Source organism: Oncorhynchus tshawytscha, linkage group LG15 (genome assembly GCF_018296145.1).
Source record: "Oncorhynchus tshawytscha isolate Ot180627B linkage group LG15, Otsh_v2.0, whole genome shotgun sequence".
Taxonomy (NCBI): Eukaryota; Metazoa; Chordata; class Actinopteri; order Salmoniformes; family Salmonidae; genus Oncorhynchus; species Oncorhynchus tshawytscha.
Window position 1 is genome coordinate 26,550,600 of NC_056443.1, and position 19,183 is coordinate 26,569,782.

The 19,183-nt window shown below is 42.2% G+C and overlaps 1 protein-coding gene across 1 annotated transcript; it reads right to left on the reverse strand.

The window, feature by feature from the left end:
* Positions 1-2,489: 2,489 nt before the first annotated feature.
* LOC112214742 (zinc finger HIT domain-containing protein 1) lies at positions 2,490-9,630 on the reverse strand. The gene is made up of 5 exons (XM_024373727.2): positions 9,487-9,630; positions 7,634-7,810; positions 7,382-7,461; positions 3,386-3,555; positions 2,490-2,903 (listed from the first exon to the last, which is right to left on the reverse strand). The coding sequence occupies exons 1-5, from the start codon at positions 9,509-9,511 to the stop codon at positions 2,882-2,884; spliced, it is 474 nt and encodes a 157-aa protein (XP_024229495.1). The 5' UTR covers positions 9,512-9,630; the 3' UTR covers positions 2,490-2,881.
* Positions 9,631-19,183: the final 9,553 nt, after the last annotated feature.

A 19,183-nucleotide genomic window follows, 5' to 3' on the forward strand; every position in this document is an offset into this window, starting at 1 on the left:
ATGGAGTAAAAAGTACATTATTTTCATTAGGAATGTAGTGTAGTCAAAAATATAAAAGTACAGATACCCCAAAAAAACTACTTAAGTAGTACTTCCAAGTACTTTACACCATTGGGTATGATGATCAGACGTTCTGCAACAGATCCTGTTTCATTGAATCGCAATAAAATATTCCGATATTACCTCTTTCCTCTCCATGGCAGCAGCAGTAGTATCAATGGGGGTCTGGGCTATAGCCCTGCACACAGAGAAACACATTCATAACATCTGTGCAGTGTGCACACCTCTAATCCAATCGGTTTTGCGCTCCTCAGAGAACACAGAGCTTGGCCAATCAAGGGCTGATGTCTATAGACAGTGTTGTGATTTTCAGCATCAAATAAATATTAAAAACGCGAAAATCAACATTAAAATAAAATCATGCTTCTCTGAGTGAAAACTGCGTTATTTGGCTTGGCTATGCCCGTTTGAAATGGACGCCAGCGGTAGCCTATAGTTTATTGTGTCTAATGATCACCGCGCATCGAAAGAGGGATTAATCTGCCCGCGGTCTCTGCCATCCCCCGATAGTGGTTTGGGTAGGATAATCGGATCCAAGATCTGTGTTAAAAGACGAACCATACACCCATTCTAGTCTACTCACCTTGCGCGCTCCAGAGGTCGACTCGCTTGACAGCCCGAGGAGCCCCCGTTCCCCTACTAGCTTTGCTTGACAGCTGCTCGCGCCACATTACTGGATTTCCGTACACACAACACTCCCTCACCGGGCAAAGTCTGCGGTGCGAACATTGACCGATTATTGTACTGAGCCTAGCGCAGTCATCCGCCATTTTCACAGCGCCCGATGCAAGCGCAGCTTTCACTCGTTGACAGGAGCACTCAACCTCCCAGTTCTGTAAATGGGGTACAAACACATACAGCCTACTCAGACGTCCTGTCTGTGCCAAATCAGGCGCTACCGTGGCTCTCTCATCCACTGGTCGCCACTATAGTTAGCACAGCCACAAAGTCATAAACCCCGCCTATTTCGACCATTTCTCTTTAAAGATTGTAACCCTAATCCTACCCACACTACTGCTGACTTTATGCCTAACTATAAATTAAGAGCACAAAAGCTATTTTTTTCCATTAAGTTTTACAATATAGCCAACTTTTACTTTGTAGCTGTTGTAACTAGTGGAAATCCCCCCAATATGCTTGCATTAATAATTAACGTCCCTTTACAGCTGAGGTTCAGGGGTTGTTGCCCTTAATTACCACCTGACCCCTGTGCCCCCTTCCTCCAATATAATTATATAACCTATTCATAACATGCAATACATAAACATATAATCATATACTTTACCACTGATAGACTTTAGTCAGTTATGCAGAAGGGTGTGTGTTGATGTCAGGATGTGTGTGAGCAGTGGTTTCAGAAAAAGGAACTTGTTTTAATCTTCCTGGAAGCGGATAAGCGCACAACCTGTTGTTCTCTCTAAGAACATTCTCCCTAACAGGACAGAGCTCATAAACAAACATCTGTATACAAACCTGAACCAGGGTACACACACACCAGTCACACAAACAGGCTCCACGTGCACACATACACAGGAGATTACTCTATAGCATAAAGGTTTACAATAAACACACTGAGTCATAATCAGACATGTTTAATTAAATCATTACAGCAAGTCAGACAGTCAGCCCCCCCTACGACACAAACCCCTCCCTTACTCCTGCCCTGTCTCTGCCCCCTTCAGGCCAGTGGCGTGTATTCATGGATGCCAAGCTTCCAAGTAAAAAATAAAAAAAATATATCTTTTTTGTCTGTTTTTCATAATTTTCAATTTGCATGAGGCGGAATGCATCTCACTGGAGAAAGCTTCCGGGCAAGCGAAACAGCGCCCCTCTTTCTCTACACGTGTAGGCCATCTATCTGATGCTGTCTGGTCCATTGCTGCAGCCCGTAGCATTGAATGGAATGCAAGGGAAGCCAACGAGCATCTGGCCTCTTGATAAAAAAAGTATAAACAATTAGCCAGTCAACATTGAGCTAAATTGAACAAGCTCAACTGTGAATGGTCCTGGTCTGCCAAAAAAAAAAAAAGGGTCAAGGGAAGCCAGCTTGGATTTTGGAATTACTCCTATCAAAACGCATTGAAAGCATTAGTCATTGACAGAAACAAATTGAATTGTTGCATCTCGTTGTGTTGTTGTCCTCCGGTGGCTAGCTAGCTAGCTAAAGTTATCCCTTTCTTAAATTAGCCATGGATGGAGATATGGATTTGGACTTGTGGTTCTACTTAATTCTCCGTACCGGCCAATGATTATAACGGCGATTCTGTTCCAACCAGAAATTCATACATTGTTGTGCCCCTGGCCTGAGAGGATGGAAATTCAATATGTAGCTAGATGTAGAAGGCTAATGTTAACTAGATACAATTTCCCATGAATGGAAGTTAACCTAGCGAGCAAGCATTTTAGCCAAGTAATCTAGGACAACAAAAACATTTTAAAAAGTGTTTACTGTATGACAGAGTGATAAACCTATCTGTGAAGTAATATGAATTAACAAGTTATAGAGCAAACAATGCAATTATAACACATAGGTTGTAATATGGCTTTTTTTCTTGCTTCCCCAGTGATTTTACCCACGCACCACTACCCTACTCCACAACACTGACGTCACACCGCAGAGTGCTGAGTCACTGTGTGCATGTTTGTAACTTTCTAGTAGCGTTCCCCATTACTTCTCTGGTAGTGTTCTCTCCATAGCATCTCTGGTACACGGTCATTATCCGTAGCGCCGTTCCTGTGTTGTAACATTCTATACAGCTACTGGTAGAAGAATTTACCATCCACATTTTGTGAGCATGACCAGGTATAGTCAGATCAGCTGCTACAGAGTCATCTTCAGACACCTGAGAGAGAAAGAAATAGAGAGAGATATGAGGCTAAGGGTAGTAGGGTTAATATACAACCCGGTGTGTGTATGGTATTGTGTGTGTGTGTGTGGGGGGGGTGTGTGTAATGTGTGTGTTCAGTGTGTGTGTTGCATTCATGTTACGTAGCCTCTGTGTGTATGGAACAGTGTGTGTGAGTGTTAGAGCTGGGCAATATGGACAAAAATTCTTATTGTGATAAATTGCCTAATTGATGCGGTAACAATAAATCGAACAATAAGTTAATAGCAATGTGCACCACAGTTTTTATTATATTATCCTTCAAACTACTACTATTGGTTTGATGGTTGTAGCCATCAAATTGTCCCATTAACAATCACCCATATTAGCGAACACATTTAATTTCGAACTTCACATTTCTTTAGTATAGGCTACTTATCGTAATGAACGATCATTTTCAGTTTATGGTCCCAGCTCTAGCGTAGTGTAGTGTGAGTTACCTGGTCTCTCTGTGCGTGATAAGACAGCGTGTGGAACAATAGCGCCCCCCACAGGAGCAACAGGTGTAGGAGGAAGGAAATCCACAGACGGAGCAGAACAGACGAGGGGGGAGCGAGGAGGGAGGGGCTGCAGCTGACAGGTAGTTAGGCTCCTCCCTCTCAGACACATTCTGCCAATCACAACACAGCAAGGACAGGGTTAGCCTCTCAGCAAAAACGGGGGCTATAGATGGGTTAGCGAACAAAGCGCTTCCTTGGAGCAGAAGTCAGCGTATTGTTGTGATTCTGGATGGACAGATTGCTAGCAAAAATGACAAGAAACTGACATGTGGGGAATCGTAAGTAGGATAGTTTCAGCTCGTTTTATCTTGTTCTTGAGGTGTTCTGACTGATTTCATATCAATGCTAATATGGCTAAAATTCATTAGCTAGCTAACCAACCAACAACTGTAAGGATGTATTTGAGAGGATACAAGAGCTAGTTGTGCAAATGTATGTTTTCAATAAACATTGGAGACAAAATATAGCTTACATGTTGTCAACAATCTAAGCCAACCCTGTCTATTTTGCATGTATTGGTTTTGTTGCTAAACAACCAACCAGTCTATGGGAAGATCTCAATTAATGATTTCAAAGGAAATTTTTAAGTGTAAGAAAAATGGTGGAAGCTCCCACTAGCCAATTCCTCCACCAATCCAATGCTTTTAGATTTGTGGGTAGTCGTGAATGGGTTTACTTTGGGGCGTTCTGGATCAGACAAGGCTTAAGTTTACTTTTTTGAATTTAGTGAATAAGTTCACACTTCAGGAGAAAAGAGATATTATTGGTACACACTAGAGGTCGACCGATTATGATTTTTCAACACTGATACCGATTATTGGAGGACCAAAAAAGTCGATACCGATTAATCGTCCGATTTATTTTTTTATTTGTATTTTTTTTAATGTATTTGTAATAATGACAATTACAACAATACTGAATTAACATTATTTTAACTTAACATAATACATCAATAAAATCAATTTAGCCTCAAGTAGATAATGAAACATGTTCAATTTGGTTTAAATAATGCAAAAACAAAGTGTTGGAGAAGAAAGTAAAAGTGCAATATGTGCTATGTAAGAAAGCTAACGTTTCAGTTCCTTGCTCAGAACATGAGAACATATGAAAGCTGGTGGTTCCTTTTAACATGAGTCTTCAATATTCCCAGGTAAGAAGTTTTAGGTTGTAGTTATTATAGGACTACTATTATAGTAGCTGACAAGGTGAAAATCTGTCGTTCTACCCCTGAACGAGGCAGTTAACCCACCGTTCCTAGGCCATCATTGAAAATAAGAATGTGTTCTTAACTGACTTGCCCAGTTAAATAAAGATTAAATAAAGGTGTAAAAAAATGATCTTTTAAATAAAAATAAATAAAATCGGCGCCCAAACATACCGATTTCCGATTGTTATGAAAACTTGAAATTGGCCCTAATTAATCGGCCTATCCGACTAATCAGTCGACCTCTAGTACGCACCCAGGGTCACGTTCAGAAGTCTCTATAGCAGAGGTCAACCGATTAATCGGAATGGTCGATTAATTAGGGCCGATTTCAAGTTCATAACATTCGGTAATCAGCATTTTTGGGCACCGATCATGGCCGATTACATTGCACCCCACGAGGAGACTGCGTGGCAGGCTGACTACCTGTTATGCGAGTGCAGCAATGAGCCAAGGTAAGGTGCTAGCTAGCATTAAACGTATCTTGTAAAAAACAATCAATCTTAACATAATCACTAGTTAACCTAGTAATATCATCAACCATGTGTAGTTATCTTGCATGTCCTGCGTTGCATATAATCGATGCGGTGCCTGTTAATTTATCATTGAATCATAGCCTACTTCGCCAAACGGGTGATTTAACAAGCGCATTCGTGAAAAAAGCACTCTCGTTGCACCAATGTTGATGTTAATGGTTTGGTACACGTCTTTCTTAAAATCAATACACAAGTATATATTTTTAAACCTGCATATTTAGTTCATATTGCCTGCTAACATGAATTTCTTTAAACTCAGGAAATTGCGTCACTTCTCTTGCGATCTATATATATGCAGCAGTGTGGGCCGCCTGGCTCGTTGCGAACTGTGTGAAGACTTTTTCTTCCTAACAAAGAGCCAACTTCGCCAAACGAGGGATGATTTAACAAAAGTATATTTGCAAAAAATGCACAATCATTGCACGAATGTACCTAACCATAAACATCAATGCCTTTCTTAAAATCAATACACAGAAGTATGTATTTTTAAACCTGCATATTTAGTTAAAAGAAATTCATGTTAGCAGGCAATATTAAACTAGGGAAATTGTGTCACTTCTCTTCCTTTCATTGCACGCAGAGTCAGGGTATATGCAACAGTTTGGGCCACCTGGCTCGTTGCGAACTAATTTGCCAGAATTTTACGTAATTATGACATAACATTGAAGGTTGTGCAATTTGACAGGAATATTTAGACTTATGGATGCCACCCGTTAGATATTATACGGAACGGTTCCGTATTTCCCTGAAAGAATAAACGTTTTAATTTCAAAATGATAGTTTTCCGGATTTGACCATATTAATGACCCAAGGCTCGTATTTCTGTGTGTTATAATGTTATTATTAAGTCTATGATTTGATATTTAATAGAGCAGTCTGACTGAGCGGTGGTAGGCAGCAGCAGGCTCGTAAGCATTCATTCAAACAGCACCAGCAGCCCTTTGCAATGCTTCAAGCATTGCGCTGTTTATGACTTCAAGCCTATCAATTCCTGAGATTAGGCTGGTGTAACCGACGTGAAATGGCTAGCTAGTTAGCGGGGTGCGCGCTAATAGCGTTTCAAACGTGACCCGTTCTGAGACTTGGAGTAGTTGTTCCCCTTGCTCTGCAAGGTCCGCGGATTTTGTGGAGCGATGGGTAACGATGCTTTGAGGGTGGCTGTTGTCGATGTGTTCCTGGTTCGAGCCCAGGTAGGGGCGAGGAGAGGGACGGAAGCTATACTGTTACACTGGCAATACTAAAGTTCCTATAAGAACATCCAATAGTCAAAGGTTAATGAAATACAAATGGTAGAGAAAAAAATAGTCCTATAATTCCTATAATAACCTCAACATAAACTTCTTATCTGGGAATATTGAAGACTCATGTTAAAAGGAACCACCAGCTTTCATATGTTCTCATGTTCTGAGCAAGGAACTAGAACTTTAGCTTTTTTACATGGCACATATTGCACTTTTACTTTCTTCTCCAACACTTTGTTTTTGCATTATTTAAACCTAATTGAACATGTTTCATTATTTATTTGAGGCTAAATTGATTTGATTGATGTATTATATTAAGTTAAAATAAGTGTTCATTCAGTATTGTTGTAATTGTCATTATTAGAAATTAATATAATCATTTAAAAACATTTTTTTTTTTTAAAGTCAGCATCGGCTTTTTTTGGTCCTCCAATAATCGGTATTGGTATCAGCGTTGAAAAATCATAATCGGTCGACCTCCACTCTATAGAGCTGACGTCATTCCTTATTCTACGTGAGAGAAATGTGCTACATGGCATTTAGCAGACACTTTTATCCAAAGCACTTTAGAGACACGCATGCATACATATTTATCGCTTGGGTGATCCCGGGACTTGAACCAGTTACAAGCATCATGTTCTACCAACTGAGCTACAGAGGACCATACATACGAGGGTTAGCGTCAATTCCGTTTCAATTCAGAAAGTAAACGAAATTCCAATTCAACATTTCCCTTACTGAAAAGCATTGAAATTTCAGTGTACTTCCTGAATTGACTGGAATTCAAATGAAATTGACACCAACCCTGATACATACCATCATAATGTATTTCTATCGGAACGTTCTGTGAGGATGCACCCCTCTGCACATGATGCTAGTGTGTTTCAAATGACGCCCACTTCTCCATATGGCGGACTACTTGTGGGGTTAGAGGTGTTCTCAGTCTATTACCTACCTCTTCTTCTAGTAGAGTCTGGAAGTTTTTGCGAAATCTCTGTTTGAAGTGATCACCTCTAGTTTTCCTCTTCTTCTTACCTAGAGACAGAAAGAAAGAGGGAAGGCGGAAGAGGCAGGAGAAGAGGGAGTGGAAGAGAAAGGATAAAGAGATGAAAGAGAAGGGAGGCAGAAGTACACATGAAGAAATTAATATAGAGCTCTCCACCAAACAATAGCACTGGGCAGATCTAAAAGGCGTTTCCTCACACACCGGGTTCCTCTCCTTCGCTAAAGGCGGGCAGACGGGCAGTAGGACCAGAGGGAGGCAGGGAGGAGAGAGGGTCATCCTGGAAGTTGTCCTTCTCTAGAGCATCCAGCTGCCGATTTAACCTCCGCTGGCGTGTTGCATCGTCCAACACACGCCTCTGTCCTGCCTCCGCTACACGGGCTGGGAGAGATAGAGGGAGTAGGGGTAGTGAGGGAGAGAGAAAGATGTTTTTATTAAAATATCCAATACCTGTAGTCATATGGATTAAGTCATTTGAGTCTACATTGGCCTCATGTTTTAAAGTGCTCAGCATATGTGGGAACTGTTGGAAAAGCTTTCCAAGTGAAGCTGGTTGAGAGAATGCCAAGAGCAAGCAAAGCTTTCATCAAGACAAAGGGTGGCTACTTTGAAGAATCTCAAAAATAAAATATATTTTGATTTAACACTTTTTTGGTTACTACATGATTCCAGATCTGTTATTTCATAGTTGTGATGTCTTCCCTATTATTCTACAATGTAGACAATAGTAAAAATAAAGAAAAAAAATCCATGTTTTGTATCAAGTGAGAAATTCCAGCTTGCATGTAATTTACATATTTTGGTCCACTGTGTGTGACACACTGTCATCTACTTCTACACATGGCCGTGTCGCTTAGAAAAGAGCTGGACACAGACATTTATAAGATACAATTTTCTTCTGAATCGAGAACGAAGAAAGTATCGCCCAAGTACAGGTTAGTTGAATATGTGTCTGCTATGCTTTACTCAGACCGAGTTTTCTTAAAGCTGGAATAGGGCTGGACAGGTTTCCTGTGGAGATTAAGATGCAGCGGAGCCAGCGCGAGATATGGCTCGGAAAGCGTTCCTCAGTCCATGGATGAGAAATGCATTGTACTCCAAACTGTTCCATTATCCCAACTGTTATACAGAGAATTGTACGACTGCTAGTTAAGTAAACTGCCGTGTTTCGTTCTCATGCTAGCTAACAGTAGCCAATCTCTCATTCCATTCAAAGTGGTTTGGAGGCTGGATATTTTTTGAGTGGATTAAAGTGCGCAGGTAGCCTAGTAAAAGACCCATTTGAAGTAATTGTTTGACAATCAGATATAAACATCATGACTGGTTCTGTTTGCCACAATAAAAAGTAATACATTTCTAAAGTTAAATCTCAAATCTTTACAACTAGTCCCACAGAGATCCTATTGAATTAATAACATATAATTACATATAGACTGTATGATTCGGCTCACATGTTTTTGGTTTAGGAGGTACTGTATAGCGAATAAATTAAATCCACTTTCACCCCTGCTTAAGCTACACGTCTGTCTGACCCTAGTGCAGCTGTAAGCAAGTGGGTCAGATCTGCTGGCTAGGTTTACACTAGCTACATATCAACGACTATCACACAGCTGGAACAGCTAAAGCCTGACTCGAAGAGCTAGTAATGGTCGGACTAGACGATGATTTATTAGCTAACCTTGCTGTTGGAAAAGTACTGAAAATTACTTTCTGTTGTCATGTACTTCCTCTCATTGCAATTGAATACCTTTTTCGCCTGCTTTCTAGGTTAATATGAGATGATCTAGTTATATGTTTCGGTATAGTATGTCATAGTATGTATAGTTTATCCGGTATAGTATGCTCACAACCGGTATTTTTTGTGATGATTGCGCATTTGTACGATCTGGACACAACACCACCAGGTTAGCCAGTTAGCAAGCTCAAGTGACAAACGTACGGTTGTTTGTTAATTAAATTGTTATTGTATTATTGACTTGTGAACTCAAGTTATGTACTCGATATAGTTATTATAATCAGAAGCAACCATTTCACTAAGAAAAGAGAGTTAAACTCACCCGAAGACTTCTTTTCAAAAACCATTTGATCCTTTCTACTTTAGCAGGAAACGTGTTCGGATAATCTACGTAGGCCTGTAGCGAACAATTTGTCCCAGATTATTTTCTTGCGCGTTTCTCTTCGTGTGACATGGTCGCCCTCTTGTGGTATCTATGAGCATGGAATTAAAATGATATTTCTAGTGGTACGAAATAGATCAAATATGACCATATGGATTATAATAATTTATTCACCCAAATAAATCACACAAATATATACACCGGTATATAATAATTTAGCGCTATTAAACTATTTAAACTTTATTTCTCAATGATAACAAATCATTCACATTTGTGCTAATCACGAAATAAAAATCAAATCAAAGGGATGACATACTTTGAGAGCTCTAGAGTTGAGCTCAGTTGCATCCTGTTTCCATTGATGATTTTTATTTTTTTAATGTTTTTATCTAACCTTTATTAAACTAGGCAAGTCAGTTAAGAGCAAATTCTCATTTACAATGACGGCCTACCAAAAGGCAAAATGCCTCCTGCGGGGATGGGGGTGAATTAAATATAAAAAATATAGGACAAAACACACATCACGACAAAAGAGACACTACAACACTACATAAAGAGAGAACTGAAAATAGCTGTGCAGCGACGCTCCCCACCCAAACTAATAGAGCTTGAGAGGATCTGCAGAGAAGAATGGGAGAAACTCCTCAAATACCCAAGAGGACTTGAGGCTGTAATCGCTGCCAAAGGTACTTCAACAGTACTGTTCTGAGTAAGTTCTGAGTAAAGAGTTTAAATACTTATGTAAACGTGATATTTCTGTTTTTTATTTTAGCAAAAATGTTTAAAGCCATTTTTGCTTTGTCATTGTGGGGTAGTGTGTGTAGATTGATGAATGAAAAACACACACATTTTAATGCATTTCAGAATAAGGCTGTAATGTGGAAAAAATCAAGGGATCTAAAAACTTTCCAAATGCACTGTATGTGGCCAGCTTTTGATGTGGTTAAATGATACTGACTGCTTTTGCTATACAGTTGAAGTCATACGTTTACATACACTTAGGTTGGAGTCATTAAAACTTGTTTTTCAACCACTCCACAAATGTATTGTTAACAAACTATAGTTTTGTCAAATCATCTACTTTGTAGAGTAAGTCATTTTTCCAACAATTGTTTACAGACAGATTATTTCACTTATAATTCACTGTATCACAATTCCAGCCACTAAATTGACTGTGCCTTTAAAAAGCTTGGAAAACTCCAGAAAATGATGTCATGGCTTTAGAATCTTCTGATAGGCTAATTGAACTCATTTGAGTCAATTGGAGGTGTACCTGTGGATGTATTTCAAGGACTACCTTCAAACTCAGTGCCTCTTTGCTTGACATCATGGAAAAATCCAAATAAATCAGCCAAGACATCAGAAAAAAAATTGCGGACCTCCACAAGTCTGGTTCACCCTTGGGAGCAATTTCCAAATTCCGGAAGGTACCATGTTCATCTGTACAAACAATAGTACGTAGGTATAAACACCATGGGACCACGCAACCGTCATACCGATCAGAAAGGAGATGCGTTCTGTCTCCTAGAGAATAACGCACTTTGGTGTGAAAAGTGCAAATCAATCCCAGAACAACAGCAAAGGACCTTGTGAAGATGCTGGAGGCAAAAGGTACAAAAAGTATCCATATCCACAGTAAAACGAGTACTATATCGACATAACCTGAAAGGCCCCTCAGCAGGGAAGAAGTCACCAAAACCGCCATAAAAAAGCCAAACTACGGTTTGCAACTGCACATGGGGACAAAACACTTACTTTTTGGAGAAATGTCTCTGGTCTGATGAAACAAAAACATAACTGTTTGGCCATAGTGACCATTGTTATGTTTGGAGGAAAAATGTGGAGGCTTGCAAGCTGAAGAACACCATACCAACGGTGAAGCATGGGGTGGCTGCATCATGTTGTAGGGGTGCTTTGCTGCAGGAGGGACTAATGCACTTCACAAAATGGATGGAAAATTGTTGATGTATTGAAGTAACATCTCAAGACATCAGTCAGGGAGTTAAAGCTTGGTCGCAAATAGGTTTTCCAAATGGACGATGACCCCAAACATACTTCCAAAGTTGTGGCAAAAAGGAAAACAAAGTCAAGGTATTGGAGTGGCCATAACAAAGACCTGACCTCAATCGCATAGAAAATGTGTGGGCAGAACTGAAAAAGCATGTGCAAGCAAGGAGGCCTACAAACCTGACTCAGTTACATCAGCTCTGTCAGGAGGAATGGGCCAAAATTCACCCAACGTATTGTGGGAGGCGTGTGGAAGGCTACCCGAAACGTTTGACCCAAGTTAAACAATTTAAAGGCAATGCTACCAAATACTAATTGAGTGTATTTAAACTTCTGAAACACTGGGAATGTGATGAAAGAAATAAAAGCTAGAAAAAATAATTCTCTCTTCTATTATTCTGACATTTCACATTCTTAAAATAAATTGGTGATCCCAACTGACCTGAGACAGGGAATGTTTACTCTGATTAAATGTCAGGAATTGTGAAAAACTGAATTTAAATGTATTTGGCTAAGGTGTATGTAAACTTCCGAGTTCAACTGTATATGTGCAAATACAGTACCAGTCAAAAGTTTGGACACACCTACTCATTCAAGGGTTGTCCTCTATTTTTAATATTTTCTACATTGTATAATAGTGAAGACATCAAAACTATGAAATAACACATATGGAATCACATAGTAACCAAAACAGTGTTTAACAAACACATGTTGGCTGCTTTTCCTTCACTCTGCGGTCCAACTCACCCAAACCATCTCAATTGGGTTGAGTTAGGGTGATTGTAGAGGCCAGGTCATCTGATGCAGCTCTCCATCACTCTCCTTCTTGGTCAAATAGCCATGACACAGCCTGTAGGTGTGTTTGGGGTCATTGTCCTGTTGAAAAACAAATGATTGTTCCACTAAGCGCAAACCAGATGGGATGGCGTAAGGCTGCAGAATTCTGTGGTATTCATGCTGGTTAAGTGTGTGTTGAATTCTAAATAAATCAGAGTGTCACCAGCAAAGCACCCCCACAACATCATACCTCCTCCTCCATACTTCACGGTGGGAACCACACATGCGGAGATCATCCGTTCACCAGTCTGTGTCTCACAAAGACATAGCGATTGGAACCAAAAATCGTAAATTTGAACTCATCAGACCAAAGGACGGAGTCCCACTGGTCTAATGTCCATTGCTCGTGTTTCTTGGTCCAAGCAAGTCTCTTCTTATTATTGGTGTCTTTTAGTAGTGGTTTCTTTGCAGCAATTCAACCATGAAGGCCTGATTCATGCAGTCTCCTCTCAACAGTTGATGTTGAGATGTGTCTTACTTGAACTCTGTGAAGCATTTATTTGGGCTGCAATTTCTGGTAGGTTGGTAATTCTAATGAACGTATCCTCTGCATCAGAGTTAACTCTTGGTCTTCCTTTCCTGTGGTGGTCCTCATGAGAGACAATTTCAGCATAGCTCTTGATGGTTTTTGCGACTGCACTTGAAGAAACTTTCAAAGTTCTTGACATTTTCAGATTGACTGACCTTCATGTCTTAAAGTAATGATGGGATGTTTCTCTTTGCTTATTTGAGCTGTTCTTGCCATAATATGGACTTGGTCTTGTACCAAATAGGTCTATATTCTGTATACCACCCCTACCTTGTCACAACACAACTGATTGGCTCAAACGCATTAAGAAGGAAAGAAATTCCACAAATTAACTTTTAACAAGGCACATCTGTTAATTGAAATGCATTCCAGGAGACTACCTCATGAAGCTGGTTGAGAGAATTTCAAGCTGTCATCGAGGCAAAGGGTGGCTACTTTGATTAATCTAAAATATTTTTTGGTGTTACATGATTCCATATGTGTTATTTAATTGTGTTTTCTACAATGTAGAAAATAGTGAAAATGTAGAAAAACCCTGGAATGAGTAGGTTTGTCCAAATTTTTGACTGGTACTGTATATGCATAGTCACTTTACAAATTACCATGACTAACCTGTACCCCTGCACATTGACTCTGTACTGGTGTTGTGCCGAAAATCTCCCCCCTGACAGAATTCTCCCCCCTCTTCGCGTGAACTCGCACACACTCAATTCTTTATTGCTCTCGACTTGCTTGATAGTTGAGATTTCTGATCACGTTAGACTGCATTTCATTTTATTTTTTATGTCGGTTTGATCGTGGGGGAGGCACTAGTAATGTCTGCAGTTTTTGGTTTGGCTACGTGTATTAGTCTATAAATAAAGCTCTTTGCCAAAATTCATCACCTCCCCAATGTCTTATTCGTCTAGTAGTTGTTCTGAAATGTGTTATGCTTGCCTAAATTTTACTCCCTCCTCTATGTTTAATTCTCAATTGGATTTATATGTTTAAATGAATGACTAGAATATTCCACCCTGAAACCATATGATTGTATGAAATTCATTAGAATCATGAGATTATTCGAATGATGTGTGTGGTTTTAGTCAGTAGAACTATATATCCGTGAGTGTAGTTTTTAGTCAGAATTAGGGTAAAACATTATATCTGTACAATATATTGTTTAAGGTATCTTAAACACAGACTGTCTGAGCAAAATTCGGTGCCAACCTGACAAGAGATTGGGAGAGGACAGGAAGTACGTCCCAAGGTCTCCCTAATCTCTGTCGGCTGGGTAGTGAGACAGTATGTGTGTAGGATATCTACTGTTTGTGTGGAAGTATGTGCGCAGCTATAAAATGGATGTCTTTGTATTCTGGACTTTAGAACGTTCTCTGAATAAACTGTACTAGCCTTTTGCATAAACTGAGTCTTTGACTAATTATTATTATACCCATGGTCTTACAAACCTCGGGGATTAGTCAAAGCTATTGATTGTTAGTAATTATCATTGGGATTGAAAATTCTCGTGACATTAATATAACACACATACAGTTGAAGTCAGAAGTTTACATCAAATCAAATCAAAGTTTATTATCACGTAAACTGAATACAACAGGTGTAGACCTTACAGTGAAATTCTTACTTACAGGCTCTAACCAATAGTGCAAAAAAGGTATTAGGTGAACAATAGGTAAGTAAAAAAATAAAAACAACAGTAAAAAGACAGTGAAAAACAGTAGCGAGGTGTGGCATACAGCAGGTCAGCCACCTATTCTTTTGGACTATTATTTTAATAAATACCTTTGAAACTGAGCTACTCCTACTCTGTCCGTGTCTGATCTGTGTAAATGTTTTGACCCAACCCCATGGTCTGCCACAAGTGGTGGAGATTGCGGGCACTCTGACATCGTGGTCAGATCAGGGTTGACGATTACGCAGCATCAGCATGGACAAGTTGATAGCTCAGTTCATCCGGGCCCAACAAGCACAACAGGCGGTGCAGGAACGAACGCTGGAGGAACAGCGGCTACAAAATGTCCGCCTCATTGAGGAAATCAGGAAGCTACAAGGAGGAGTGTCTACTGAATCACATCCAAACCTATTTTTAATCGAGCTAACAGAAGATGACAACATCGAGACCTACCTCTGTACGTTTGAACTACGGGAAGGATGGCCAAGGCATAAGTGGGCCAGTCTGCTGGCTCCATTCCTCTCTGGGAATGCCCAAAAGGCGTATTGGGAACTGAACGATGAACAAGCGGCTAACTACGACAGACTCAACCAGGAGATACTCAGCCGCTACGGGTACAGCCTGGCCCACGGGCTCAACTATTCCACAACTGGAGGTTCGTAGCCGACGCATCCCCTCGAGCCCAGATGAGCAACCTACTACGCGTCCCCAGGGGATGGCTCCTAACTGACATATCCACCCTCTCCATCCGAGTCAAAGTGGTCCTGGATCGCTTCCTACGGGCACTACCCCACGACATGAAGAGGGCAGCGAGTCTATGCGTGCCCCAGACCTTGGCGGGCCTCCTGGAAGCAGTGGAGATGCATCAGAACACTCAGGCCCTGCTGAGTGGGAGCCGGGCTGAGTCGACGACCCATTCGAAGGAGTCTGAAGGACAGCCCCACTGCTGGGTACCCCAAACCGACAGTCAGCAGGGCCAAAGGACCGCAAACCCATGGAGAGACGGCTGGGGTAGGGCCGACCCGCCACCTACGACCCCAGGTAGATGGAGACCAAACAAGGTGTTTTGAGTGTGGTGCCCGGGGGCACATGGCCTGGAATTGCCCCGCTCGAGAGGAGTCGATGCTATCAGCAAGCCATGGAAGTGAGGTGTGTCACGCAGTGAACTACGTCACCCCCTGTTGGGCACACCATGAATCAACTGCACCTATGGTCCCGGTGAAGGTTGACGGACTCGACACGGAAATTCTATTAGACTCTGGAAGTATGGTTACCCTAGTAACCACAAGCCTGCTGAACCAGGTGACTGAACGGGGTAGGGAGATGTCCATTTCCTATGTTCACGGGGACACAAAACGTTATCCAACCCAATGGGCCAACATTGTGACGCCACAAGGGAACTGCCAGCTGATGGTGGGTGCAGTACCAGAGATGCCGGTACCTATCCTAGTGGGACGAGATTATCCACTGTTCGCGGCCCTGTGAGGGCACGAGCTGAGGAAGAAGATACGAAGCCGTCTGAAGATGAGAGCGAGGACGACCCATCGCCTGTGCGGCCCGGAAGCAAACGGTTGACCCCCCCCCTCCCGGGGAACCACAGGAGGAAGACCTCAGCCTCCCCCTGGGGGTCGAGACACCCCCTGGGGGCCAACTGAGGGGACAATTCGGGACGGACCAGTGGGAGGACCCTAACTTGAAAGCCAACGCAGCCCAAGTGATAGCAGTGGATGGACAGCTACTTCCGGGGGTGAGTGACTGGCGATACCCCCATTTCCAAATCAAGAATAACCTTTTGTATCAGGTGGATTTAACAGATTTACCATGTGAACCTGTTGAAGAAATGACACGAGAGGACAGGCTTGTCCATGTTATGGCCGGGACCCAGGACACCGACGGTAGCAGTGGTGGTCCCGAGCAATGAGGACCAAGAGCAAGAGCTCAGGGAGCAAGAGCTCAGGGAGCAAGAGCTCAGGGAGCAAGAGCTCAGGGATATCGTCGATCGGAACAAGTCAGTGTTCTCCGAGAAGCCTGGGCCGCATGACCCTCATTGAGCACCACATCCGTACCCAGGCCGGGGAAATGGTATGAAAGAGGCAATATCGGATTCCAGAGGCCCGAAGGAAGGCCGTAAACAGGAAGTGGAGGCTATGCTGGGTGTCGTTGAAGTCTCACAGTGCATGGTGCAGCCCCGTTGTGTTGGTGCCCAAACCGGACGGTAGCCTGCCCTTCTGTAATGATTTCCGGGGTGTGAACGATATAAGCTTGTTCAAAGCCTACCCTATGCCGAGGGTGGACGAGCTCATCGACCAATTGGAAAAGGCAGCCTCCTCCCGGGAGAAGACGGTGTTTTCGACACCAGACGGATTGTATCAGTACCGGGCGCTCCCGTTCGGTCTCCATTGAGCCCCGCCTACATTCCATGATATTATCATCCACAGCCAAGGTTGGGAAGAGCACCTGACGCGCCTCCAGGCGATGCTGAACGCACTCAGACAAGCCGGGTTGACCGCGAACCCCAAGAAATGCAAACTAGGGTTTGAGGAGGTGGAGTACCTGGGGTATTTGATCGGACGGGGGAACATCAAACCCCAGTAGAGGAAGGTTCACGCGGTACGTTACTGGCCTGTTCCACGCACCAAGTCCTTCCTAGGACTGGCAGGATACTATAGACGGTTTATCCCCAACTTTGCGGCTATAGCTTCCCCCCTAACCGATCTAACCAGGGCCGACTCCCAAAACAGTAAAATGGATGGACGAGACAGAAGCGGCGTTCAGCTCCCTGAAGGAAGCGCTGTGCTCCTATCCGATTCTCGTAGATGTGGTTAAAGTGACTGTGCATATATGATGAACAGAGAGTAGCAGTAGCGTAAAGAGGGGTTGGCGGGTGGTGGGACACAATGCGGAAGCCTGGTTAGCCAATGTGCGGGCGCACTGGTTGGTCGGGCCAATTGATGTAGTATGTACATACATCAATGTATAATTAAAGTGACTATGCATATATGATAAACAGATTAGCAGCAACCTAAAAGAGGGGTTGGGGTGGGGGGGACACAATGCAGATAGTACGGGTATCCATTTGATTATCTGTTCAGGAGTCTTATGGCTTGGGGGTAAAAACTGTTGAGAAGCCTACACTTGGCACTCCGGTACCACTTGCCATGCGTTAGTAGAGAGAACAGTCTATGACTAGGGTGGCTGGGGTCTTTTACAATTTTTTGGGCCTTCCTCTGACACCGCCTGGTGTAGAGGTCCTGGATGGCAGGCAGCTTAGCCCCAGTGATGTACTGGGCTGTACTCACTATCCTCTGTAGTGCCTTGCGGTCGGAGGCTGAGCAATTGCCGTACAATGGCAGTGACGCAACCAGTCAGTATGCTCTCGATGTTGCAGCTGTATAACCTTGAGGATCTCAGGACCCATGCCAAATCTTTTTAGTTTCCTGAGGGGGAATAGGCTTTGTCGTGCCCTCTTCACAACTGTCTTGGTGTGTTTGGACCATTCTAGTTTGTTGGTGATGTGGACACCAAGGAACTTGAAGCTCTCAACCTGCTCCACTACAGCCCTGTCGATGAGAATGGGGGCGTGCTCGGTGCTCCTTTTCCTGTAGTCCACAATCATCTCCTTAGTCTTGGTTACATACACTTAGGTTGGAATCATTCAAACTTGTTTTTCAACCACTCCACAAACTTCTTGTTAACAAACTTTCACTTATAATTCACTCTATCACAATTCCAGTGGGTCAGAAGTTTACATACACTAAATTGACTGTGCCTTTAAACAGCTTGTAAAATTACAGAAAATGATGTCATAGCTTTAGAAGCTTCTGATAGGCTAATTGACACCATGTGAGTCAATTGGGGGTGTAACTGTGGATGTATTTCAAGGCCAACCTTCAAACCCAGTGCCACTTTGCTTGACATGATAGGAATATCAAAAGAAGTCAGCCAAGACCTCAGAAAGAAAATGTAAACTTCTGAATTCAACTGTACATTAATTATTAATTTCGGTTTGTTCTATAGAAAGTATTTGACACTTGCCACAAAATTAAGGAAATTAGAAGGGCGGGATTTCGGCAAGGCCATGTCTTGCCTTCCCGAAATCGCCCCTTCTAAATAATTTTGTGGCTAGAGTCAAATACATTCTGTGGCACACATCAGAGTCAAATACTTTCTACAGAACAACCTTAAGCAACCGAAATTAATAATTAATGTGCTTTATATTAAACATAGAGGAGGGAGTAAAATGTAGGCAAGCAATAAACACTTCAGAACAACTACTAAGTCGAATAAGACATGGGGGCGATGACGAATTTTGGCAAAGATATTTATTTATTGAAACAAACAGCCAAACCGAAAACTGCAGACATTACTCGGGCCTCCCCCGCGGTAAATCCGACATAATTTTTAAATTTAAATTAAACGCAGCCTAACGTGATCAGTGACCCCAATTTGTATGGGAGTCGCAGCAATGAAGAATTGAGTGCGTGCGCGTTCACGCGAAGGGGGGGACTCTGGCAGGGGGGAGATTTTCGGCACAACACCTGTACCACATGTATATAGCCTCGTTATTGTTATTTCAGTCACATGAGTGCATGTAT

Excerpts from the sequence above, each read along its gene's own strand:
- LOC112214742 (XM_024373727.2), bottom strand. The coding sequence starts at position 9,511 with ATGGTTTTTGAAAAGAAGTCTTCGG. Across the intron at positions 7,811-9,486 it reads TTTTGAAAAGAAGTCTTCGG|CCCGTGTAGCGGAGGCAGGA; the intron begins GTGAGTTTAACT and ends TATCTCTCCCAG. Across the intron at positions 2,904-3,385 it reads ATCACGCACAGAGAGACCAG|GTGTCTGAAGATGACTCTGT; the intron begins GTAACTCACACT and ends TTTCTCTCTCAG.